At 37.0% G+C, this 23426-nt stretch overlaps 1 protein-coding gene across 1 annotated transcript in view; it reads left to right on the top strand.

Moving 5' to 3' along the window:
* Positions 1-23426, top strand: part of CNGB3 (cyclic nucleotide gated channel subunit beta 3) — a 170560-nt gene that overhangs the window by 15769 nt on the left and 131365 nt on the right. The window contains exon 3 of the mRNA XM_003821153.7: positions 2080-2206. Coding sequence (XP_003821201.2) covers positions 2080-2206 — 127 coding nt within the window. The remainder of the gene's footprint in view (positions 1-2079; positions 2207-23426) is intronic.

Here is a 23426-nt window from a genome sequence, read left to right as displayed (position 1 = left end):
TCCGGACTCCTTTGAGAAGCCCATGATAACTCTAGATCCCCTCCGTGTAATAAAAGGTATATACAACATACGGCTTCAAGGATTTCAAATGAAAAATGCACTAGACATCCATGGCCAGCAATTAAGAATTTTGCTTCTAAATATCATACAGTAATTGTCCAAGTGTTTGTGGATACAAAAAAGGATTAGGCTGCCACTTTCACAGACAGCAATACAAAATGGAAATTTGTCAGAGATCTGATCTATATGATTTTTGTTTTGATTGGGTAAAGAGAAATGGAAAAATATGACTTGACCCAAACACATTAGGAAAACAGATCCTTCTCTCTTATTTTTATCAAAAGCTTGTTAGTACAAAATGACATATTGAAAGTGCAATTTTTTTTACTCTGAAATCTGTTGGATACTGATAAACTCATTAGTGTACCACATGTGCCTGTACAGAAGGGTCCCTATCCTACAACTTTCAATATTTCACCTAAACATAATCTTTACACGCAGGCTTCAAGGATGTGATTATATTGAGACCTTTGTATCCCAAGGAAATTGGAGAATTGTTTTTTCTTTCCATTTAAACGTAACAAAAACATAGCTAGTACTGTGTTTTCTATCTTCTAGCCAAAATACTATAATTCCAAAATAAAAGTAGATAGGAGATGCGTAATGAATAAAAGTGTCTTGGGAAATCCGACAATTTAGGCTTTCTTAGTCTTAAACTTTTAAAAATGTTAAGGAGTGACTCAATTTTATGATTTCCTTTATTCCTGAAACTTGTTCCTGAAAAGTTTAGTACCTTGAAAGATTTTTAGATGGATCTTAGAAACGTTCATATTAAAGGACTGGTATGGTGATCATCCCCTGATTTATCACTTTTGTAAATCCAAATTTTCAATACTGGGTTTGCTTATATCTTCAAACTATATGTATTACAAGAAAATAAAATGATGATTTGGGCCTCCATTTTAATATCTTAAGCACAAGACATCCAATTAAAAATGTTAGAAGCTGTGGAAAATGAATAACTATTAAATTGTATTTGTTCTTATTTTTCTTTTCCACTTCTACATTTTCTTTTAATATTAAGTAATTTGCTTTCATTAAAATCTTCTCTATAATCCAAATATTTACCAGTAAGTTGATTATTCTCTGGGTCAATTACAATTTAAACTATATTAATTAGAAATTGTATCTGTAGGCTTGAAGGGAAGAAATTAATTTCTGTACTGAAAATAAAGCTAGTACGTATTAGTTTGTATCATTTCTTCAGAAAATATTTCACAACTTAAAGATGGTCAAGCTAAAAACAAAAATTTGATTTCATAAAAATGTAGAATGCAAGTGCTAAATAATGTCAATCACATTTTTTCCTATTTTACTTTTCTGAATTTTATGATGTATCAATTTCAGCCCAAAATTATGAATACTTTAGCAAAACTGGAAATGCCTTCTGAATAATAAATTCTTATTCTCAGCTTTGTCAATATCAAAAAGAAATATATCTTATGAACTCTTTATTACATAATACACCAACTTCAATTACAATCATGTGCTGCATAAAGATATTTTAGTCAATAAAAGACTGCATAAAAGAGGGTAGTCTCATAAGATTATAATAACATATTTCAAACTGTATCTTTTCTATGTTTACATACACAGACTGACCATTGTGTTAGAATGGCTTACAGTATTTATTACAGTAACATGCTGCGCAGGTTTGTAGCCTAGGATCAATAGAGTAAACCGTATAGCCTTGGTGTGTGGTAGGCTATAACATCAGGATTTGTATGATATAAGTACACTCTGTGATGTTTGCACAACGACTAAGTCACCTAACAATGCATTTTTCAGAATATATCTCTGTCATTAAATAGCACATGACTGTATTTTTTCATTGGCCTGAAGGTGTCTACCAGTTAATTCTTCCTGCATAAAGTCCTACTTTGTTTAGAAGTCCCAGGGGAGGTGTTCTTGAGAAGACTATTCTAAAAAACAAGCAGCATCTTTGTAGCTCATGTTGCCAAATATAGCTGGGTCAAGAGTGGTGTACATTCTTCTATCTATGTGAATTTTTTTTCATAGACAAACTCTCCAAGAAAAATTCCTCTGGAGATCTGACCACAAACCCTGACCCTCAAAATGCAGCAGAACCAACTGGAACAGTGCCAGAGCAGAAGGAAATGGACCCCGGGAAAGAAGGTCCAAACAGGTGAGCATTTAATAAAACACACAACATATTTTAGAGATATTGCTCAGCCTGCCCTAAAGAGCTCAAATATCCTATCTCCCCTTTAGCTGAATATAAGGGCAGAAAAAATTCAATAGTCACATAACACAAAAAAACTGTGTCAGAACTAAAAGGTTGGTTCTGTCCAGTTCATCATACCTCACTGGCCCAGCATGGCCACTAACCAATATCTCTAGGCAGCCATTTGGCTATAGGCCAAATCACAACAAAAATATTGCTGTTACATGTATGAGTCATTGTATCATTATGGAAACAGCCTATATATTTACTAGGCATGAATTTTAAAAAGAAATGATGAAAATTTTCCAAGCTCACAAATAAACAGCTATTCCAATTCTGTGAATATTTTATTGTTTCAAAAGATTAATTATTATTTCCTTTCATCCACTAAAGACAGTGTGACATGCTAACCAGGAATAATTACAGAACTGGAACATCTTTATGCCACTGAAGGAACACAGCTTTATAAGTACTTCCCATAAGAGTTTTGGAAATACTACAAAAGAGATAACAATTTAAATGTGAACCAGTAAATCTGCAATAAATCCCAACAAGGAGGTCCTTCATTTTGCCTCCTCTTGGCATGGTATTATGTACCTGCTGATCCAGTTTAAATGGCTTAACTATAATTGATATAATTGCAATATGTTTATGAAACAATAAAAGCATATTCTTCTTATTTAATAGACAAAAAGAGTTGTCACTTATAAAGAAGTTAAAAGTACCTATTCGTCCATCCCACTCCACCCTACCCCGCCTTCTCTCTCAGCAGCACCTCTACTGTGTTAAACCATCTGCTGTCAGTAGGAGTCATCGTGATTATCTAGGACCCAGGGAATTGCTGAATGAACAATTGGCATCAGAAACAGAGAATGCCTTTTCGATAAACACAAATTTGACTATATGAAAATAAACACAAGCTCACTCTACCACATACATGCACACACATACACACGTGTGCAAATAAACACAATGTTATTTGACAAAAATAAAAGTTGACATATTATTTTGGCAGAGAGATGTTTAAACTCTGAGGTAAGGACTGTAATCTAACAAGAGAACAACTAATTATTCATATTTTCTATAACTGTTGTTGTTTACAGAATTATTTTCAGTCCTATTAGTGGATCATCATTATCTTCACTCAACAGATAAGCAACCAAGATACTGAAAGGTTAATTCATTTGCCTATAGTAATAGGGTCAGCTCTCCTAATATTAGACTACAAAAGATTTGAATTCCCAAAGAGAACTTTTACTTCCTCACACCAATACACTCCCAGCCTTCTAAACTAATCTCCCTTTCTAGCATTAATTTTAATATGTTTATTTTTTACAATAACCCATGGCAATTGATAGATTTTCAAAGGACTGAAGTTGAAGCCATAACTAACATTTTGGGGGATAAATTCTTTTTAATCCGTATTCATTCCTAGTATTTCTTATACTCTTCTGAAATGTGGAAGTGGAAACCTTTCAATTACCCAGGGGTCAATCAGCATAGCTCAAAAACACAAAACTTCTTGACATGACCTCTCAGGCCCTGCCTGGTCTGTCTCTCACCTGTTTTTACTTTGTCCTCTCCCAACACACAACTTTCCCACCTCTCTGCTCCAGTCACACCTGTTCCATTTCAGTCTCTTGTATTTGTCATGTTCCCTCCTGCCGCAGGCTTTTGCACATACTACTTCCTCTGCTTGTTCTATTCTTTCCTCCCCTGATCACCTAATTAACTTCTGTTCATTCTTCAGATAACACTATGACCAATACTTCCTTTGTAAGGCTTTCCCTGACATTCCTAACTAGGCTATGTGCCCCTATTATAAGATCTCTTTCACAGCATTTATTGCTGATGCGTTTTATATGATTATCTGCCTGAAAAATCCATCAGTCTCAATCTCTAAATTGTGTGCTTCATGATGGCAGGGGCCATGCCTGTTTTTGTTGATGATTAGTATCCCCAGTACCTACATCAATGTCTGGCACATGGTAAATATTCAATACATATTTAACAAATGAATTGATTGATCCAAACATATTGGATTTGCTTGAACTGCTAGATTTTCAAAACTGTACAGCTTGTCCAGGAGGAGAGAGCAAGACACAAGTGACTCTCCAAGTCTTCCCATTCCTTTCTGCTCAGAATTCTTGATAAAAGCAAGAATAATCAGTAGCATATTGCAAAGATAATGAGGAAAAAACATGAGGCTGTAAAGCTCTCAATTCCTTACTTCTCTTCTAACATGGCTTTTCATCAGTATCACTATCCTGAGATGGCAAAACTGTTAAATCCAGAAGACTTTTTTTAAGTGTTATTTTAGTTTCATGGGTACATATGCAGGTTGATTCTATAGATAAATTTCATGTTGCAAGGGTTTGATGTACATATTATTTCATCAGCCGGGTAATAAGCACAGTACACAATAGGTAGTTTTTTGACCCTCAGCCTCCTCCCTCCGGTCATCCTCAAGTAGGCTCTGATGTCTATTGTTTCCTTCAACGTGTCCTTGTGTGCTCAATGTTTAGCTCCCATTGTAAGTGAGAACATGTGGTGTCTGGTTTTCTGTACCTGTGTTAGTTCACTTAGGATAATGGCCTCAAGCTCCATCCGTGTTGCTGCAAAGGACATGATTTTGTCAGAACACTTTTTAATGTCTTCCTGGCTACAACATAGATAGCAAAGTGGTTTGAGAAGTATTAACAAACTAAGTAGACCCAAGTTAGCTTAAAGTTCTTGCTTTGTTATTAGATAGTTGTTCACATGTTTTCTCAGGATTGGGTGAAAACCAGCTGCACTGAAGGAACAACTTGAAAGGGGCATTAGAAGCTCCAGTATCAGCTTTGACTAAAATTAACAGGAATCTTTAAGTTCAATACCATGTAGAACTGACCAAAGCTTTCTGTTCCAATCTCATGGGTGACAACAGTTACCATATCTAGAATCCTAGGGACAGAGTTTTTATACATTATAAGAAAATATCAATGATAAAATAATTATTGAAATTATTACTTCACAATGCTTTTGATGAGTAAAAGATCACCTTTGTATTTTCAGTTGTTAAATATCAGCATCTTCAACCTTGGGCAAGGTCAGGTTTTAAAAAGCTCTTTCTCCTAGAAAAAAATTAAGTATTTGATTGATTGCAGGAACTAAATATAGATGCTGTGTGAGTGACCAGCTGTCACCTCAATTTTTTAAATTTGGAAAATTTGAAAGAAGTTTTCTTATTGTAAGTGCAATTACTTTATCTTCTCACGTAAGCCTTGAGCTGAATAGGGATTATTATGTCTGGACTGATCAATAGGTACTGGGGAGAATGCATAGTGTGGATTTTGCTGTCTGTGTGTAAGAAGTACAGTTTGATATTATTGATTACACCCTTAGTTTCTGCTCTGTTTGGAAGATGGGCAGAAGTGAACACCAAGAGGAATAGAGACATAGAGATTACCATCTGTATCAGTTAGGGTTCTCCACAGAAATAGAACCAACAGGATATATGCATATATAGGGAAATAAATTTATTATAAGGAATTGACTCATGCGATTATGGAGGCTGAGAGTCCCAAGATCTGCAGTCAGTAAGCTAGAGACCCGGGAAAGCCAATGATATAGTTCCAGTACACGTCTGAAAGCCTGAGAACCAGAAGAGCCAATGTTATAAGTTCCAGTCCAAAAAGCCAGCAAACTTGAGACCCAAAAGGAAACAATGTTTCAGTTTGAGTCTGAAGTCAGAAAAAGACCAATGTCCAAGCTTAAACAATCAGGCAGGAGTGCCCTCTTTCTCTCAGGAGAGTCAGCTTCTTTGCTCTATGTAGGCTTTCAACTGACTGAATGAGGTTTACCCACATTAGGGAAACCATTCTGCTTTGCTCAGTCTACTGATTCAAATGTTAATATCATCCAAAATATCCTCAAAGACACAACCAGAATAATGTTTGGCCAAATATCTGGGCACGTTATGGCTCAGTCAAGTTGACACATAACATTAATCATCACGCCATCTCCATTATGTACATAAAGGAATTGAAACTGTATAGGTCCCACTCTTCACCTCCAAAAGCAAACAATTCATTATCTTGTCAAATGAAACACTTACCTTCTGAAAGACACAGGGTTCACCCCTGTGAAGTCCCACTGATGCCATTTGTCCATTACCAAGAAAAACAGCTTATTTCTGGCACTTTATCTCAGTCCAGCCTTATTTTTTAATATAAAAATATATTTTGATGGACACTAATGAATAGCAAGCAAAAGAAGATGTGTTTTGCCTGGAAATGTCAAATAGCTATGTCTGAAAAAGGAGACAGAGTTGAATGGCTGATAGGTTAAGTGGTTAAATGATGAACAAGCAGCGAGTGAGTGAAATGTTCAGTGCCTATGACTAGGGTGTGCTGCAAGACTGACTTTTACACTATAGTATATGGCTTTTCATCACCATTGTTACTCATAATACTGAGAAGGAAGGTTATTTCTATGAATAGTCTTCTTCGTTCATAATAGCAATCAGTCTCTATTTGGGTGGTTTTAAAATAGGCAATCATTTCACAGCAGGAACAATGAGAGCAGAATAGAATTCAGAATCTTATCACCACTCATAAACACTGACGTTTATTGTCTTGTAGCTAGAAAAAGCAAGAATCACTGCAGTAAAGATGCTTAAAAATCCATATGTGACTTCATAGTTGAAATAGAAAAGGAATGTCAGCTATCAAGTTTACAAAAATAAAATGCAATTTATACTTCAATAATTTATAAGCATTTTTTTAAAAAAAGGGAAACCAGCTACACACTTGCCAATTTTGTGGGATGCATAATAAAAATAATGCACTATTACTTTTAGCCCCATATTGAAATTTTCCTCTATGGTAAGCAATACTTTTATAATTAAACATTGCAAACACTTTAAACAACAGATCATCAAATCTGTTTTTATTTATTTTTTATTTCAATAGGTTTTTGGGGAACAGGTGGTGTTTGGTTACATGAGTAAGTCCTTTAGTGATGATTTCTGAGATCATCCTGAGCAGAGAACACTGTACCCAATGTGTAAACTTTTATCCTTCACCCCCTTCCCACTCTTTCCCCATAGTCCCCAAAGTCCATTGTATCATTCTTATGCTTCTGCATAAGAATACTTAGCTCCTACTTATAAGTGAGAATGTACAATGTTTGGTTTTTCATTCCTGAGTTACTTCACTTAGAATAAGAGTCTCCAATTCTGGCCAGGTGCGGTGGCTCATGCCTGTAATCCCAGTGGAGATTGGCCTTTGGGAGGCCAAGGTGGGTGGATCACTTGAGGTCAGCAATGTGAGACCAACCTGGCCAACATGGTGAAACCCCATCTCTACTAAAAATACAAAAATTAGCTGGGCTGGTGGCGTGCACCTCTAATCCCAGCTACTCAGGAGGCTGAGGCATGAGAATCACTTGAACCCAGGAGACAGAGGTTGCAGTGAGCCAAGATCATGCCACTGCACTTCAGCCTGGACAACAGAGCAAGACTCCGTCTCAAAAAATAATAATAATTATTATTATTACACTCTCCAATTCCATCCAAGCTGCTGAAAATGCCATTATTTTGTTCCTTTTCATGGCTGAGTAGTATTCCATTGTGTGTGTGTGTGTGTGTGTGTGTGTGTGTGTGTGTGTATATATATATATGCCATGGAATATATATATGTAAGTTGTGATATATATCACACTTTATTCACTCATTGATTGACAAGCATTTGGGTTGGTTCCATATTTTTGCAACAGCAAATTGTGCTGCTATAAACATGCATGCGCAAGTACCTTTTTGCTATAATGACTTCTTTTCCTCCGGGTAGATACCTAGTAGTGCGATTGCTGGATCAAACGGTAGATCTACTTTTAGTTCTTTAAGGAATCTCCAAACTGTTTTCCATAGTGATTGTACTAGTTTACATTCCCACCAACAGTGTAAGTGTTCCTTTTTAACCACACCCATGCCAACATCTATTATTTTTTCATTTTTTGATTATGGCCATTATTGCAGGAGTGAGGTGGTATTGCATTGTGGTTTTGATTTGCATTTCCCTGATAATTAGTGATGTTGAGAATTTTTCCATATGCTTGTTGGCCATTTGTATATCTTCTTTTGAGAATTGTCTATTCATGTCCTTAGCCCACTTTTTAATTGGATTGCTTGTTTTTTTTCTTGCTGATGTGTTTGAGTTCCTTGCAGATTCTGGATATTAGTCCTTTGTCAGATATATAGATTGTGAAGATTTTCTCCCACTCTGTGGGTTGTCTGTTAACTCTGCTGATTATTTACTTTGCTGTGCAAAAGCTTTTTAGTTTAATTAAATCCCATCTATGTATCTTTGGTTTTGTTGCATTTGCTTTTGGGTTCTTGGTCATGAAGTCTTTTCCTAGGCCAGTGTCTAGGAGGGTTTTTCTGATGTTATTGTCTAGAATTTTCATGGTTTCAGGTCTTAGATTTAAGTCTTTGATCCAGCTTGAGTTGATTTTTGTATAAGGTGAGAGATCAGGATCCAGTTTCGTTCTTCTACATGTGGCTTGCCAATTACCCCAGCACCATTTGTTGAAAAGGGTGTCCTTTCCCCACTTTACGTTTTTGTTTGCTTTGTCAAAGATCAGTTGCCTCTAAGTATTTGGCTTTATTTCTGGGTTCTCTATTCAGTTCAGTTGGTCTATATGCCTATTTTTATACCAGTAGCATGCTGTTTCGGTGACTATGACCTTATAGCATAGCTTGAAGTTGGGTAATGTGATGCCTCCAGATTTGTTTCTTTTGTTTACCCTTGCTTTGGCTATGCAGGATCTTTTTTGGTTCCGTATGAATTTTAGAATTGTTTTTTCTAGTTCTGTGAAGAATGATGGTGGTATTTTTGACAGGAATTACACTGAATTTGTAGATTGCTTTTGGCAGTGTGGTCATTTACACAATGGGATTTGTTTCCATGTTTGTGTTGTTTGTGATTTCTTTCAACAGTGTTTTGTAGTTTTCCTTGTAGAGGTCTTTTACCTCCTCATTAGGTATATTCCTAAGTATTTTATTTTACTTTTTGCAGCTACTGTAAAGGGGATCGAGTTCTTGATTTGATTCTCAGCTTGGTCACTGTTGGTGTATAGCAGAGCTACTGATTTATGTACATTAATTTTGTATACTGAAACTTTGCTTAATTCATTTACCAGTTCTAGGACCTTTATGGGTGAGTCTTTAGGGTTTTCCTCCTATAAGATTATATCATCAGCAAATAGCGACAGTCTGACTTCCTCTTTACTGATATGGATGCCCTTGTTTCTTTCTCTTGTCTGATTGCTCTGGCTATGACTTTCAGTACTATGTTAAATAGAAGTGGTGAAAGTGGACATTTTTGTCTTGTTCCACTTATCAAGGGGAATGCTTTCAACTTTTCCCCATTTAGTATAATGTTGGCTGTGGGTTTATCATAGATGGCTTTTATTACCTTAAGGTATGTACCTTCTATGCCAGTTTTTCTGAGGGTTTTACTCATAAAGCGATTCTGGATTTTGTCAAATGGTTTTTCTGCATCTACTGAGATGACCATGTAGTTTTGTTTTTAATCCTGTTTATGTGATGTATCACATTTATTGACTTATGAATGAAAAGCCATCCCTGCATCCCTGGTATAAATCCCATTTGATCATGGTGGATTATCTTTTTGATATGCTGTTAGGTTTGGTTAGCTAGTATTTTGTTAAGGATTGTTGCATATATGTTCATCAGTGATATTGATCTGTAGTTTTTGTTGTTATTGTTATGTCCTTCCTTGGTTTGGGTGGTAGAGTGTTATTGGCTTCATATAATGATTTAAGGACAATTCCCTTTATCTCTGTCCTGTAGAATAGTGTCAATAGGATTGGTACCAACTCTTCTTTGAATGTCTGATAGGGTTCAGCTGTAAATCCATCTGATCCTGGACTTTATTTTCTTGGCAATTTTTTTATTACCATTTCAAACTCACTGCTTGTTATTGGTCTGTTCAGAGTTTCTATTTCTTCCTGGTTTAATCTAGGAGGGTTGTATATTTCCAGGAATTTATCCATCTTCTCTAAGTTTTCTAGTTTATGTGTGTAAAGGTGTTCATAGTAGCCTTGAAAAACCTTTTGTATTTCTGTGGTATCAGTGGTAATATCTCCTGTTTTATTTCTAACTGAGCTTGTTTGAATCTTCTCTTGTCTTTTCTTGGTTCATCTCACTAATGTTCTGTGAATCTTATTTATCTTTTCAAAGAAACGGTTTTTTGTGTCATCTCTTTTGTATTTTTTGTTTGTTTGTTTCAGGTTCATTTAGTTCTGCTCTGATCTTGGTTATTTCTTTTCTTCTGCTGGGTTTGGGGTTGTTTTTTTCTTGTTTCTCCAGGTCCATGAGGTGTGACCTTAGATTGTCACTTTGTTCTCTTTCTGACTTTTTGATGTACACCTTTAATGCTATGAATGTTGCTCTTCGCACCACTTTTGATATATCCCAGGGGTTTTGATAGGTTGTGTCACTATTATTGTTCAGTTCAAAGAATTTTTTAATTTTCATCTTGATTTCGTTGTTGACCCAGTGATCATTCAGGAACAGGTCATTTAATTTTCGTGTGTTTGCATGGTTTCAAGGGTTCCTTTTGGAGTTGATTTCAAATTTTATTCCACTGTGGTCTGAAAGAGTACTTAATATAATTTCAATTTTCCTAAAATTACTGAGACTTGTTTTGTGGTCTATCATGTGGTCTGTCTTGAAGAATGTTCCAGGTGCTGATGAATAGAATGTATATTCTGCAGTTGTTGGGTAGATAAGTCCATTTGTTGTAGGGTATAGTTTAACTGCATTGTTTCTTTGTTGGTTTTCCGTCTTGATGACCTGTCTAGTTCTGTCAGTAGAGTATTAAAGTCCCTGATTTTTTTTTTTTTTTTTTTTTTTGAGACAGAGTCTCACTCTGTCACCAGGCTGGAGTACAGTTGCACAATCTTGGCTCATGGCAACCTCCACCCCCTGGGTTCAAAAAATTCTCCAGCCTCAGTCTCCCTAGTAGCTGGGATTACAGGCACACACCACCACGCCTGCCTAATTTTTTTGTATTTTTAGTAGAGACGGCGTTTCACTATATTGGCCAGGCTGGTCTCAAACTCCTGACCTCAAGTGATCCTCCTGCCTTGGCCTCTCAAAGTGCTGGGATTACAGGCTTGAGCCACCATGCCCAGTCTAAAGTCTCCCACTATTATTGTGTTGCTGTCTATCTCATTTCTTAGGTCTAGTAGTAATTGTTTTATAAATGTAGGAGGAGCTCCAGTCTTAGGTGTATATATATTTAGGATTGTGATATTTTCCTCTTGGACTAGTCCTTCTACCATTATATAATGTTCCTCTTTGTCTTTTTAAACTGCTGTTGTTTTAGTTTGTTTTGTCTGATATAAGAATAGCTTTTCCTGCTCGCTTTTGGTGTCCAGTTGCTGGAATATCTTTTTCCATCCCTTTACCTTAAGTTTATGTGAGTCATTACGTGTTAGGTGAGTCTCCTGAAGACACCAGACACTTTGTTGGTGAGTTATTATCCATTCTGCCATTCTGTATATTTTAAGTGGAGCATTTGGCCATTTACATTCAATATTAGTATTGAGATGTGAGGTACTATGCCATTCATCATGCTATTTGTTGCCTGAATACATTGGCTTTTTTATTGTTATTGTTATATAGACCCCATGAGATTTATGCTTTAAGGAGGTTCTATTTTGGTGTATTTTGAGGTTTTATTTCAAGATTTAGAGCCCCTTTTAGCTGTTCTTTAAGTACTGGCTTGGTAGTGGGAAATTCCCTTAGCATTTGTTTGTCTGGAAAAGACTGTCTCTTTCCTTCTTTCATGATGCTTAGTTTCACTGGATACGAAATTTTTGGCTGCTAATTGTTTTGTTTAAGGAGGCTAAAAATAGGATTCCAATCCCTTCTAGCTTGAAGTGTTTCTGCTGAGAAATCTGCTGTTACTCTAATAGGTTTTCCTTTATAAGTTACTTGATGTTTTTGCCTCAGAGCTCTTGAGATTTTTTCCTTCATCTCAACTTTAGATAACCTGATGACTATGTGCTAGGGGATGATATTTTTGTGATGAATTTCCCAGGTGTTCTTTGAGCTTCTTGTATTTGGATGTCTAGATCTCTGGCAAGGCCAGGGAAGTTTTCCTGAATTATCCCCTCAAATATATTCTCCAAACTTTTAGATTTCTCTTCTTCCCCAGGAACACCAATTATTCTTTGGTTTGGATGCTTAACATAGTCTCAGACTTCTTGGAGGCTTTATTCATTTTTGTATTCTGTTTTCCTTTGTCAGAAGGGTTAATTTGAAAGCCTCGTCTTTGAGCTCTGAAGTTCTTTCTCCTGCTTGTTCGATTCTATTGCTGAGACTTTCTAGTGCATTTTGCTTTTCTCTAAGTGTGTCCTTGATTTTCAGAAGTTGTGATTTTTTAAAATTTATGTTATCTATTTCACTGAATATTTTTATTTTTTAATTTTTATTATTATTATTATACTTTAAGTTTTAGGGTACATGTGCACAATGTGTAGGTTAGTTACATATGTATACATGTGCCATGCTGGTGTGCTGCACCCATTAACTTGTCATTTAGCATTAGGTATATCTCTTAATGCTATCCCTCCCCCCTCCCCCCACCCCACGACAGGTCCCAGTGTGTGATGTTCCCCTTCCTGTGTCCATGTCTTCTCATTGTTTTCCTTTTATATCCTATATCATGTTTTTTATTTCTTTAAGTTGGATTTCACCTTCCTCTGGTGTCTCCTTGATTAGCTTAATAATCAACCTTCTTAATTCTTTTTCTGGCAATTCAGATTTCATCTTGGTTTAGATCCATTGCTGGTGAGCTGGTGAGATCTTTTCTGGTTCCATCTCATTTGCGTAGACTATTTCAGAGGGAAGATCTGGGATCCAAGGGCTGCTGTTCAGATTCTTTTGTACCATGGGGTGCTCCCATGATGTGGTGATTTCCCCCTTTCCCTAGGGATGGGGCTTCTTTAGGGCTGAACTGCAGTGATTGTTTTTGCCCTTCTGGGTCTGGCCACCCAGTGGAGCTACAGGGCTTCAGGGTGGTACTAGGGAGTGTCTGAAAATAGTCCTGTGATGTGATCCATCTTCAGGTCTCTCAGCCATGGATACCAGCACCTGCTCCAGTGGAGATAGCAGGGGAATGAAGTGGACTCTGTGCAGGTCTTTGGTTGTATTTTTTTCAGTTGTGCCAATTTTGTGTTGGTTGGCTTCCAGTCAGGAGGTGGTGCTTTCAAGAGTGCATCAGCTGCAGTACTATAGGGTATAGGGAGGATGTAAACTTGCCCTAGGGTTGCCTGGTTAAGTATTCAGGTTTCTTAGGTGGTGGGCAGGGTTATAGAGCTCCCAAGATATTACGTCTTTTGTCTTCAGCAAACGGAGTGGGTAAAGAAAGACCACCAGGTGGGGGTAGGCGTAGGTGTGTCTGAGCTCAGACTCACCTCTGGTGGGGTGTGCTGTGGCTGTTGTGGGGGATGGGAGTGTGGTTTCCAGGCCAAAGGAGTTATATTCCCAGGGGGATTATGGCTGCCTCTGCTGAGTCATACATGTTGCCAGGGAAGTGGGGGAAAGCAGTCACAGGCCTCACCCGCTCCCACGTAGCATGCAGTCCTAAGGGCTGGTCTCACTCCCACAGTGCCCTACCAGTAGCACTGAGTCTATTTCCAGGCAGCCGGTGACCAGGGCTGAGAACTTGCCCAGACCACTAGTCTCCTCATTGAGAAAGCAAACAGGCTCAGTTTTTCAGCATCTCAGGGAGCCTGCAGCAGTGATCTAGTTCCTTCAAAGGGTCTGTGGATTCTCTCAGTTTTCCTGATATGTTCCTGTGGCAGTTCTTGGAGCAAAAGTTCATTATGTGAGTCTCCATATGCTGTTCTGTCTGTCCTAGCAGGAGCTGCAAACTTTTCCTGCCTCCTATCTCCCATCTTCTCCACAATCCCCGTCAATTCATTTTTAATCATTATTGCTAACATATTTCTAGCAATATGGCAAACTATATGTAGAACATTATTTGGGGTGAATATAATTTAAAATACTAGAATCTCTTGAACCTAGGAGGCAGAGGTTGCAGTGAGCTGAGATTGCACCACTGCACTCCAGCCTGGGTGACAGAGTGAGACTCCATCTCAAAAGAAAAAGAAGCCAATCTGAAAAGGCTACACACTGTACACACTCTATGATTACAGCTATTCTGGAGAAGGCAAAACTGTGAAGACAAGAAAGAAAGAAAAACAGTGGTTGCCTGGGGCTGGGGGGTTAGGAAGACAAATAGTCAGAAAATAGAGGATTTTAGGGCAGTGAAACAACTCAGTGTGATACTATGATGATGGATACATGTCATTATAAATTTGTCCTAACCCATAGAATGTTCAACACCAAGAGTGGACCGTAATGTAAACTATGGAATTTGGGTGATAATGATGTGTCAATGCAGGTTTACCGATTGTCACAAAGGTACCACTCTCTTGGGGGATGTTGATAATGGGGAAGGTTATGCAAGGGTGGGGTCAAAGGTATATGAGAAATCTGTATACCTTCAACTTAATTTTGCTGTGATCCTAAAGCTGCTCTAAACAATGAAGTATATTTTTTTAAGTCCAAAAGAATAAAATGTCTCTTCTAAAGAGGGGTGACAGACATTCAAAAAAATTAAGTTTGATTAATTTTAGAATTTCTTAAGTAAACATGCATGTTAAATATCTTTGAAAAATATGAGATTAAAACAGAATTTTTAACCTCCAAATACTAAACTTATATAGTTTTAATATTGTAAGATCAGAGATGACAGAGAGAGCATGCAATTCTGTCTTTTACAAAATGAAATTGGTAATTCCACACTCATAGGATGGATGATTTTAAAATATTTATCTTCATTTACGAATGGATCAAGGATTTAAAAATTCATTTAGGATACAGTATATTTGAACATCACAGTAGCTAGTTCCTAAAGAACAGTTGTTTCAAGTTTACATCGAGTATATATAAAAGTTGACTATATACTATGCCCAAAGTGCACTGTAAAATCTCCTAGGAACTCTTTAAAAGTGCAAATGCTTGAGTTCTATCCCCAGCAATACTGATTTAATTGGTATGGAATGGGTTCTAGGCACGAGCAGATCATAAACCTTCGTAGGTGATTCTAATGTAAATCTAGGCTGGAGAACCATTTTTCTAGAACATAAAGTAGGTCTCAGCAAATTTTAAAGATTGCCCATCATATTGAATATATTCTCTAACCACTATGCAATAAAGAAGTTAATTTTTTAAAACTAAAATTTAGAAAACAACTCCTATAGTTAAAATTTAAAACACCCTTAAGTAACTCTGAGATCAAAACATAAATCAAAGGGAAATTGGAAATACAACAATGAAAATAATGAACATCAAACTTGAGGAATAATATATATACTATCAGGTACTTGTTTTCGCCTTTCTGTTTCAGGAGGTTTTTCCTCTTTCCTTTTTTTCTTTTCTTTTTTCTTTTTTTAAACTAGTTAAGTTGGTTATAAAGTTCATTTGAAAAAAAACAGATGAGCAAAAGTAGCCAGAAAGCCAGGCGCAGTATCACATGCCTGTAATCCTAGCTACTTGGGAGTTTGTAGAGGGAGAATTGCCTGAGCAGAGGAGTTCAAGGCCCGCCTAGGCAACACAGCAAGACCTCATCTAAAAAAAAAAAAAAAAAAAAAAAAAAAAAAAAAAAATTAAGCCAGGAAAACCCTGAAAAATAAAACTAATAGATATAGTAGTATTCCTACCAGATACTATAACCTATTTAAACTTCTATAATTTAAAAAGTGTGATATTGGCACATGAATCAAACCATAGAACAGAGTAGAAAATACAGAAATATATCTAATTGCATATAAAAATATAGTATATTAAGGTTAACATCTAAAATCTGTAGGAAAAAGGTGGATTTAAGTAAGTAGTGCTGGAGTAACTAAGTAGCCATATGGAAAAATCTAAATTTGAATTTGTCCCTTGTGCCACACACCAGAAAAAATTCCCAATGAGTCAGAGATTTAAATGTAAAATAATAAAACCATACTAATACTAGGGGAAAAATGCTAATTCTTCTACAGCCTAGAAATGTACATTATGTCCTAAAATTCAAAATTCAGAAGCAATAAAAAAGCTTAATAAACTTTACTACCTAAAAAATAAAAAAGACTTTGCATTACAAAACAAATCATAACCAAAATAAAAAAGAAAGAATCAGCAAAGTATCCAGATACAAAAATGCTCATTGCCACTTTCTCTGATGACTGATAATTTTATTTTGGGGTTGATAATGATATTTAAATTTTGTTTTGCTATTAAGGTACTTTAAAATTGTTAATGATTTAATTAAATTGATATCTTTCATATGTTACTACCACAATTTCATTTTCTCTTTTTCAAAATTCAATACCAGAAGCACAGTGTACTTTAATTGATAGCCTAAAGTAACCAATATATCAGGTAATGCCAGAAGTAAAACAGTGATCCTGGTACTCAAAACAGTGCAATCTGCATGTATGGCCTTACTTCAAAAAAAAGTAATTACTCATAGTACATATATAAGTATTTATTATACATAATGTTTATATACTATGTATTATATGTCATAGAGAGAGAGAGAGAGAGAGAGTGGTAAACTACCTGCTAGAGCCTCCATCTGTGCTTTCTATCCTTAAAAGTCATTGATAATGCTGCCAAAAACTAGATGTACCAAGATGAAGCAGGCTAGGATCAGAAACAGCAAGAGTGCTTACAGGTAGGTGGTTAGACATGAGTCAGCAGACAAAAGACAAAAATTTTGTGAGTGTGTGCAGTGGCCCTGAGAGAGGAGCCAGCCTATAGGCAGTTTGTGGTCCTATCAAAAATTGCTTCACTATTTATCATGGAGAGATGACAGCTCAGTTGCCTGTTGCCATAGAAAACCAGAGCTGACAGAACTTCTGAGTCTCCTTCCTTTCTTTTGGCATAGAAAGAAGGAAATTGGACAATTACTATATTGTTTCATGGCACTTAAATTAAGACTTTCAAAAAATGGGTCTTCTTGTGTTCCTAGCAAAGTGAAGAGAGCCATGTGAGGAATGATTGGTTGGTTGATTGAAAGTTTTTGAAAATTACAAGAGTGAACAATCTCAGATTTCTATGACGCAGGCAGGCAAAAATCCATGAATAAAGCACATTGGGGATATTAAAACAGCAGAGTTAACCTGATAACAAAAGAGACAGGAGGTAGAAAAGAGAAACGGAGGTGAACTTAAGTGCACCAAGAAGTCCTTCCTTTCGCAAAGAGCCCATGTAGCTGAGGGTTGCCATATGGAAAAGGGGGCCTAGTGATACCATATCATCTTCTTTATTCAAAAAACCTCCAATATCTAGAAGTACATATTTTGCAATACTACCAAAATAACTTAAAATTATTTCAAATGATAGATCCAACAAAACACAGCTATAGGTCACCAGTTTACCATTTCTCCCTTGAAAGAATAGATAAGTTCTAAACAAGTTCACTGTCAAACCAGGTAATTTCATTATAAAATCTGGCATGTGGTCAACAGGAAAAACATTCATTAATGTTGTTTCCAATATAAAGCAGTTACGGAAGAAAGAACCAAAACTATATGAAGAATCACTTTTATATTTTAATTAACTTTATTGCATTTCCTTCCAGCTTATTTTCATAAGTGTTGCTTTTAGGGTTTTGTTTTATAGTGTAATTTTTTAGATGTTTATATCTTAGGTATTTTTTGTCTGACAGTATTTAATAAGCAGTCTTCCATGGTAATAGAATGTTTTTGTAGCCAACCTCTTTAATTCATTCGTAGTAGTCCAAATATGAATCAATTAGAAAAGAGGTCTGGTTGAGTCTATTTGAAAGTTAATTGGTTGATGATGGCTGGAAGAGCTGGCTAACAGGTAAAAGGGAAGCTCCCATGGTGAGAGAATAAATGGATGACTACTGTGTTTCTTAAGATCTTCATCCTCTTGGGAGGAGGAAAGTGATTGCTCTGCCTAGGACTGGCAATTAGCAGGAGACAAGAACAAGGTGAGAGGAAAAGAGTAGAGATGGGGGTGGGGAGTGGGAGATATCTCCCTACCTGGTGGCAATAGCAGACAAAAAAGTTGAGTCATTTGAAAAAGAAAACAGATTTCCACCTAGTGGGAGATAACTTCAGGCATGGGAAATAGCAAAAGTAGTACATTGATTTACAGTGCACAGATTTTCAAGAAGCAGCACAAATACTATGTAGATAAGTTGAGAAAACCACTTACAAGCAACCTAACAGTAAGCTAATCTGTGGTGGCCAGGGTGGAGAATGGCAGTTATAAGAAACCCCCATACTGTCTCCTTCCTTTACAAGAAAGGAAGAGATTTGTGAGTTGGCAAACCAAGGTATGGGGCTTAACTCATTTGCTAGAGTGAAGCAATTCCCAGAGGGACTGACCATTTTATCTCAACTGTTTAGCGCAGGATCTGGCACTTAATACATACTGTTGAAGGCAATCACATTGTGAATAAAACATTATGTGCTTTATTCTAGTAGATTCCTAGAAGAGGAATCACAAAGTGAAAACATATACATATTTTTTAAATTTCTGATGGAAATTTCATGAGTATAGTTTTAGCTTTAAATATTGTTCTTGTTTTAAATATAGGAATTTTTTTCAAATATGGCTGTTTTCATTAGCCATAAAATGTCTTGATCATTCTTCCTTTATGTGAAAGGTAATATTTTCATTTATTTTTTTTTAACTTTTCCAGCATCCCACAGTATCAGGACAGTTTGTTGTACAATGCGGTAAAACATAAAACTGAGAGCTTAAATGTCTAATAATTCCATACCAATAAATGTTAGCCCTGACTCTGCTGAGACAAGTAACAGTCTAGCAACTCGTTTTCATGCCAACAATCAGCTAGGTAAATTGCTTCTACCTAGCCTAATGATTCATTTCACTGCAGCTGTTCATATTGCAACTGTTCACCAATGCTCTTTATGTGGGCAGCAGGCTCACAGAAACAGGGCTGTTTGAGCTCAGCCAAGCGCTGGGGATTGTAAGACATTGACAGACAATAGAGAAACAACTGTGTTACTCTATGCTAGAGGAAAACGTAGCCAGGGGACAAGTTGATAAAATAAGTACAATTAGAGGAAAAAATCCATGTGCTTCCACCAGCAAATGTAACATGTATATGTGTGGGTACCCATTTTATCAGCTTCTACTCCTATAACAATGAATGAACCAAACAAACTTGCATCTAAGGCCACCTCCTTTGTTAGTGTGCTAATCCCTTCCAGCCTAATCATAGACACCACTGTGGCAATTGCACCCTTTCTTTCCCACAACACCTAGCTTGTTCTCTTTGTTGGATCATTTCTATAAGCATGTAAACATGTTGTAGCATTTTCCACATTTAAACAATAGCAACAAAATGCCTCCCTGGGCTGCACATGAGTGACCAGCCACACCCTATTTCTCTATTCCCCACTACAGCAAATTTATTCAAAACAGTTACCTATATTCACTTTTTCTGCTTCCTCTACTCCCGTGTTCTTCTGAATCTGTTTCAGCCAGGATTTTATTCCTTCATTCCACAGCTTCTACTGTTATGAAAGCTTTTATTGGCCAAGGCAAGAGGATCACTTAAGCCCAGGAGTTTGAGACTAGCCTGGGCAACAGGGCAAGACCCCATCTTTACAAAAATAAATAAATAAATTCTTCAGGCATGGTGGCACATGCCTGCAGTCCCAACTACTAGGAGGTCTGAGGCGAGAGGATCACTTGAGCCCAGGAAGTCGAGGCTACAGTGAGCCGTGATCATGCCACTGAACTCCAGCCTGAGTGACAGAGTGAGACCCTGACTCAAAAAAAAAAAAAAAAAAAAAAAAAAAAAAGAAAAGAAAAAAAAAGAAAAGAAAGAAAGAAAGTAAAGAAAAAAAGCTTTTATTGGCTTCTGTCCACTTTTCCCAAGGTCAATAATGCCCTCTACTCTGGTAACTACTGCTTCTCAGCCTTTTGGCCAAGATCAAGTGTATACTGATGGCCATTGCTCAGTTCTGCTTTATTCCACCTATCAGCAACTATTTGAAGTTGATCTCCTTCTCCTTTCTATCTTTATCTGGCTTCCCAGAGCACACTCCTTTGACTGCTACCGTCCCTCACTGGCCATTCTCTTCCTCACCATTCATTAATGACTCCTCCTCACCTCCCCAACCTCTAAACTTGAAAGGGCACAAGCACAATCCTCAGATCCCTTCTTTACCTAGATTCTGTTAGCAAGTGATTTTATTCAGTCCCATGGTTGTAAGCAACACTGATACCCTGATGGTTCCCAAATTTATATCTTCAGTTGGTATTTCTGCCCAGAACCCTGGGTTGAATTACAAACTGCCGAGTTAAAATTTCCTCTTGGAGGAATCAGATACGGCAAAATGCATGTGTCCAAAACCAACTCTTAATTTCCCTTACCTCTTTCAAACCTACTCCTCCTGCAGTTTTCCCCATCTCAGTACAAGGAATCTTCATTCTTCTCTTTGCTTAACCCAAAAATGCACCCTATTTTTTCTCTCCTACAATACAGCCAATCCAAAAGCCAATTCTGTCGGCTATTCCTTTGTGTTATATCTAGACTTTGCCGTATCTCAGATCTTCACTGCTACTCTCCTAGTTCATCTCTCTCACGTAGCTATTGCAGTAGCCTTCTAACTGCTCACCTAGCTTCCAATCTTTGCCCTCATATGGTCTATATTCACCAGAGTAGCCTGGATGATCCTGTTGAAGGGCAGATCATCCCTTTCTTCTCTAGATTCTCCAGTGGTTTCCCATCTCCTGCCGAAGTAAAAGCTGAAGTCCTCATGATGGCCCACAGAGCCCCATATTATCTGCCTTCAACTTGCTAACCCCCCACTGCCTCCCTAACCTCAGCTCCTGCCACTGTCATTCTCTCACTCTGACCCAACCACTCTGGAACAGTCTTCCCCCAGATATCTGCATAACTCTTTCCTCACTCCTTTCAAAGCCTCTGCTCAAATGTTATTTTCCTGGAGAGGCCTTTTCTGACTACTCTGTAGAAAATACCAATACCTTTCACTCTTTGTCTTCCTTACTTTGTTTTCCTTCATAGCATTTATCATCACCTGACATATTCTATATTTTTAAAGTTTATATTATCTGTCTCTCTTTATTAAAAAGTAACATATCTTCAAATATAAAGATAGGAGTTTGTTATGCTTATTTCTATATTCTCAATTCCTAAAAGACTTTCTGGCATATAATAGGCCTATGATAAATAAATTCTGAATGAATGTTTGAATGAATGGATGGATGGATGGGAGCCTTTTAACTTTGGAAGGAAGATAATGTTTCTTCCCATAAATGTGTGATTTTATTCTTAAATTATTAAATGTAAAATATCATCAAGTTAATATCTCTTAAGTAACTCTGAGCCTCTTCCATGAATACATTTATTTGATCAAGCTTCATGTCTGATTTTATATTTTTATCACAAAATATCACCAAGTCTTTTTGAATGGTTCATAGAAAATTCACAATTTAATGTACTTTTAAGCTATTTGAGGTCAAGAACAAAATTGAACCCTCAAGCTTTAACTGATTCCACAAGTACAAGAAGTAGAAGTTATGCATTTGACTTCCTCTCTACAATTGTTGGTTTCAACTGCAATTATTCTAATGACTCATATGATAACCAGATTTGGAGAAAGCACTGTAATCAGGGATTGATTGCACTAAGTGTTCACCTCCAGAGTCTAGGACACGATTTAAGACTCAAATGAAAGGAAAACAATGGTTTAAGTCTGGACTTCAGAGGGCATCAGTCCAGGCAACAAAAGTACCAGGCTGAGGGACACAGCAAGCCTTCTATTCAGGGCAAATCTAATTGGAGAAAGGTTTTACTTCCCCCAGGATTAAGATCCAACTGGTGGCCACATGAAAGAGCTCTCAAGGCTGTTGCACTTTTACCTACTTGGAGCTCAATACAGTGCTTTTCTCACACTAATGAGCGATGCATTTACTCACATGCTTTTAAAATTAGAAGCAGAGGGTATTTTTTAAAGTAATGAATGTTTTGCTTAAACCGTACCAACATGTGTTTTGAAAGGAACTGAAAATGTAACATATGGTTCATGTAGACTTAAATAGGTCTTGTTCAGACATTAATCTAAGGGGAAGAGAGGGGCTGTTTGCCTAGTTTGCCTCCTTAGGTACAGCAATCTTTACTCAATCATCAATCTGTTCTTACATCAGCACATTGGGTTTTAATGAGACCTGGAAAAGTACTTCAGTCCCTACTTTATAAATATAATTTTTAAAAGTTCACTAAAGGATATAAACTACATTATGAAAGGAATTGTGTTTTGTTTATTAACAGGTAATTTATATAAGCAACTACAATTAAATTACCACACTTACCTCACTGTCAGTGTAGGACCTCAGTAAAGAAAGTTCTGAAGTTAACAAGTCTTCCTCATCAATGACCAGGTGAAAAGTTATCCAGGTGTAACAGCAGCAGCAAAAAGTTTCTGTCTTGGTTTCTTCAAATGAGCATCTGGTTCTGTATCACCCACTATTCCTAGTCTGTGTCATACTATAATCCACATCATTTAAACTAACTCCATGCATTGGTGCAAATACAAATTTAGAAAGCCCAGCAACTTACTGTCTCACTGCCGACCTAAGGCCAAAGCCTGTGCTGCTATATGTAAACCACCTGCAGCTCCACCCCAGAAGGATATAACTCAGGCTATAACTCCTCTCTGAACCCCCAGCACTCATGTCAGCTGTGTTTCTGATATCCAGCCTGTCTTTGGTATTTGGTGTGACAATGTTTTGTCTGCAGCGTCTCTTCTGCTTGCAGCCAGAGAATATTTTTGGTTTTTAGGGGCTTACATGATTATATTGGGCCCACCCAGATAATCTAGGATAATCTCCCCATGTTAAACTCTGTAACCTGCAACATTCCTTTTGCCATGTAATGTAACATATTCACAAGTTCTAGGAATGGAGTATGGACATTTGCGGGTGGGTTGGGGGCAGCGGGGGCGGGTCGTCTGCCAGCACTTTTTTTTTACTCACACCTGAAGTTTATTTGCTCTGGAGAATTTAAATAGTTTACTGGTGCAT

This window comes from Pan paniscus, chromosome 7, assembly GCF_029289425.2.
Source record: "Pan paniscus chromosome 7, NHGRI_mPanPan1-v2.0_pri, whole genome shotgun sequence".
Lineage (NCBI taxonomy): Eukaryota > Metazoa > Chordata > Mammalia > Primates > Hominidae > Pan > Pan paniscus.
The sequence above is the reverse complement of the archived record's forward strand: the minus strand, read 5'-3'. Positions and strand labels throughout refer to the sequence as shown.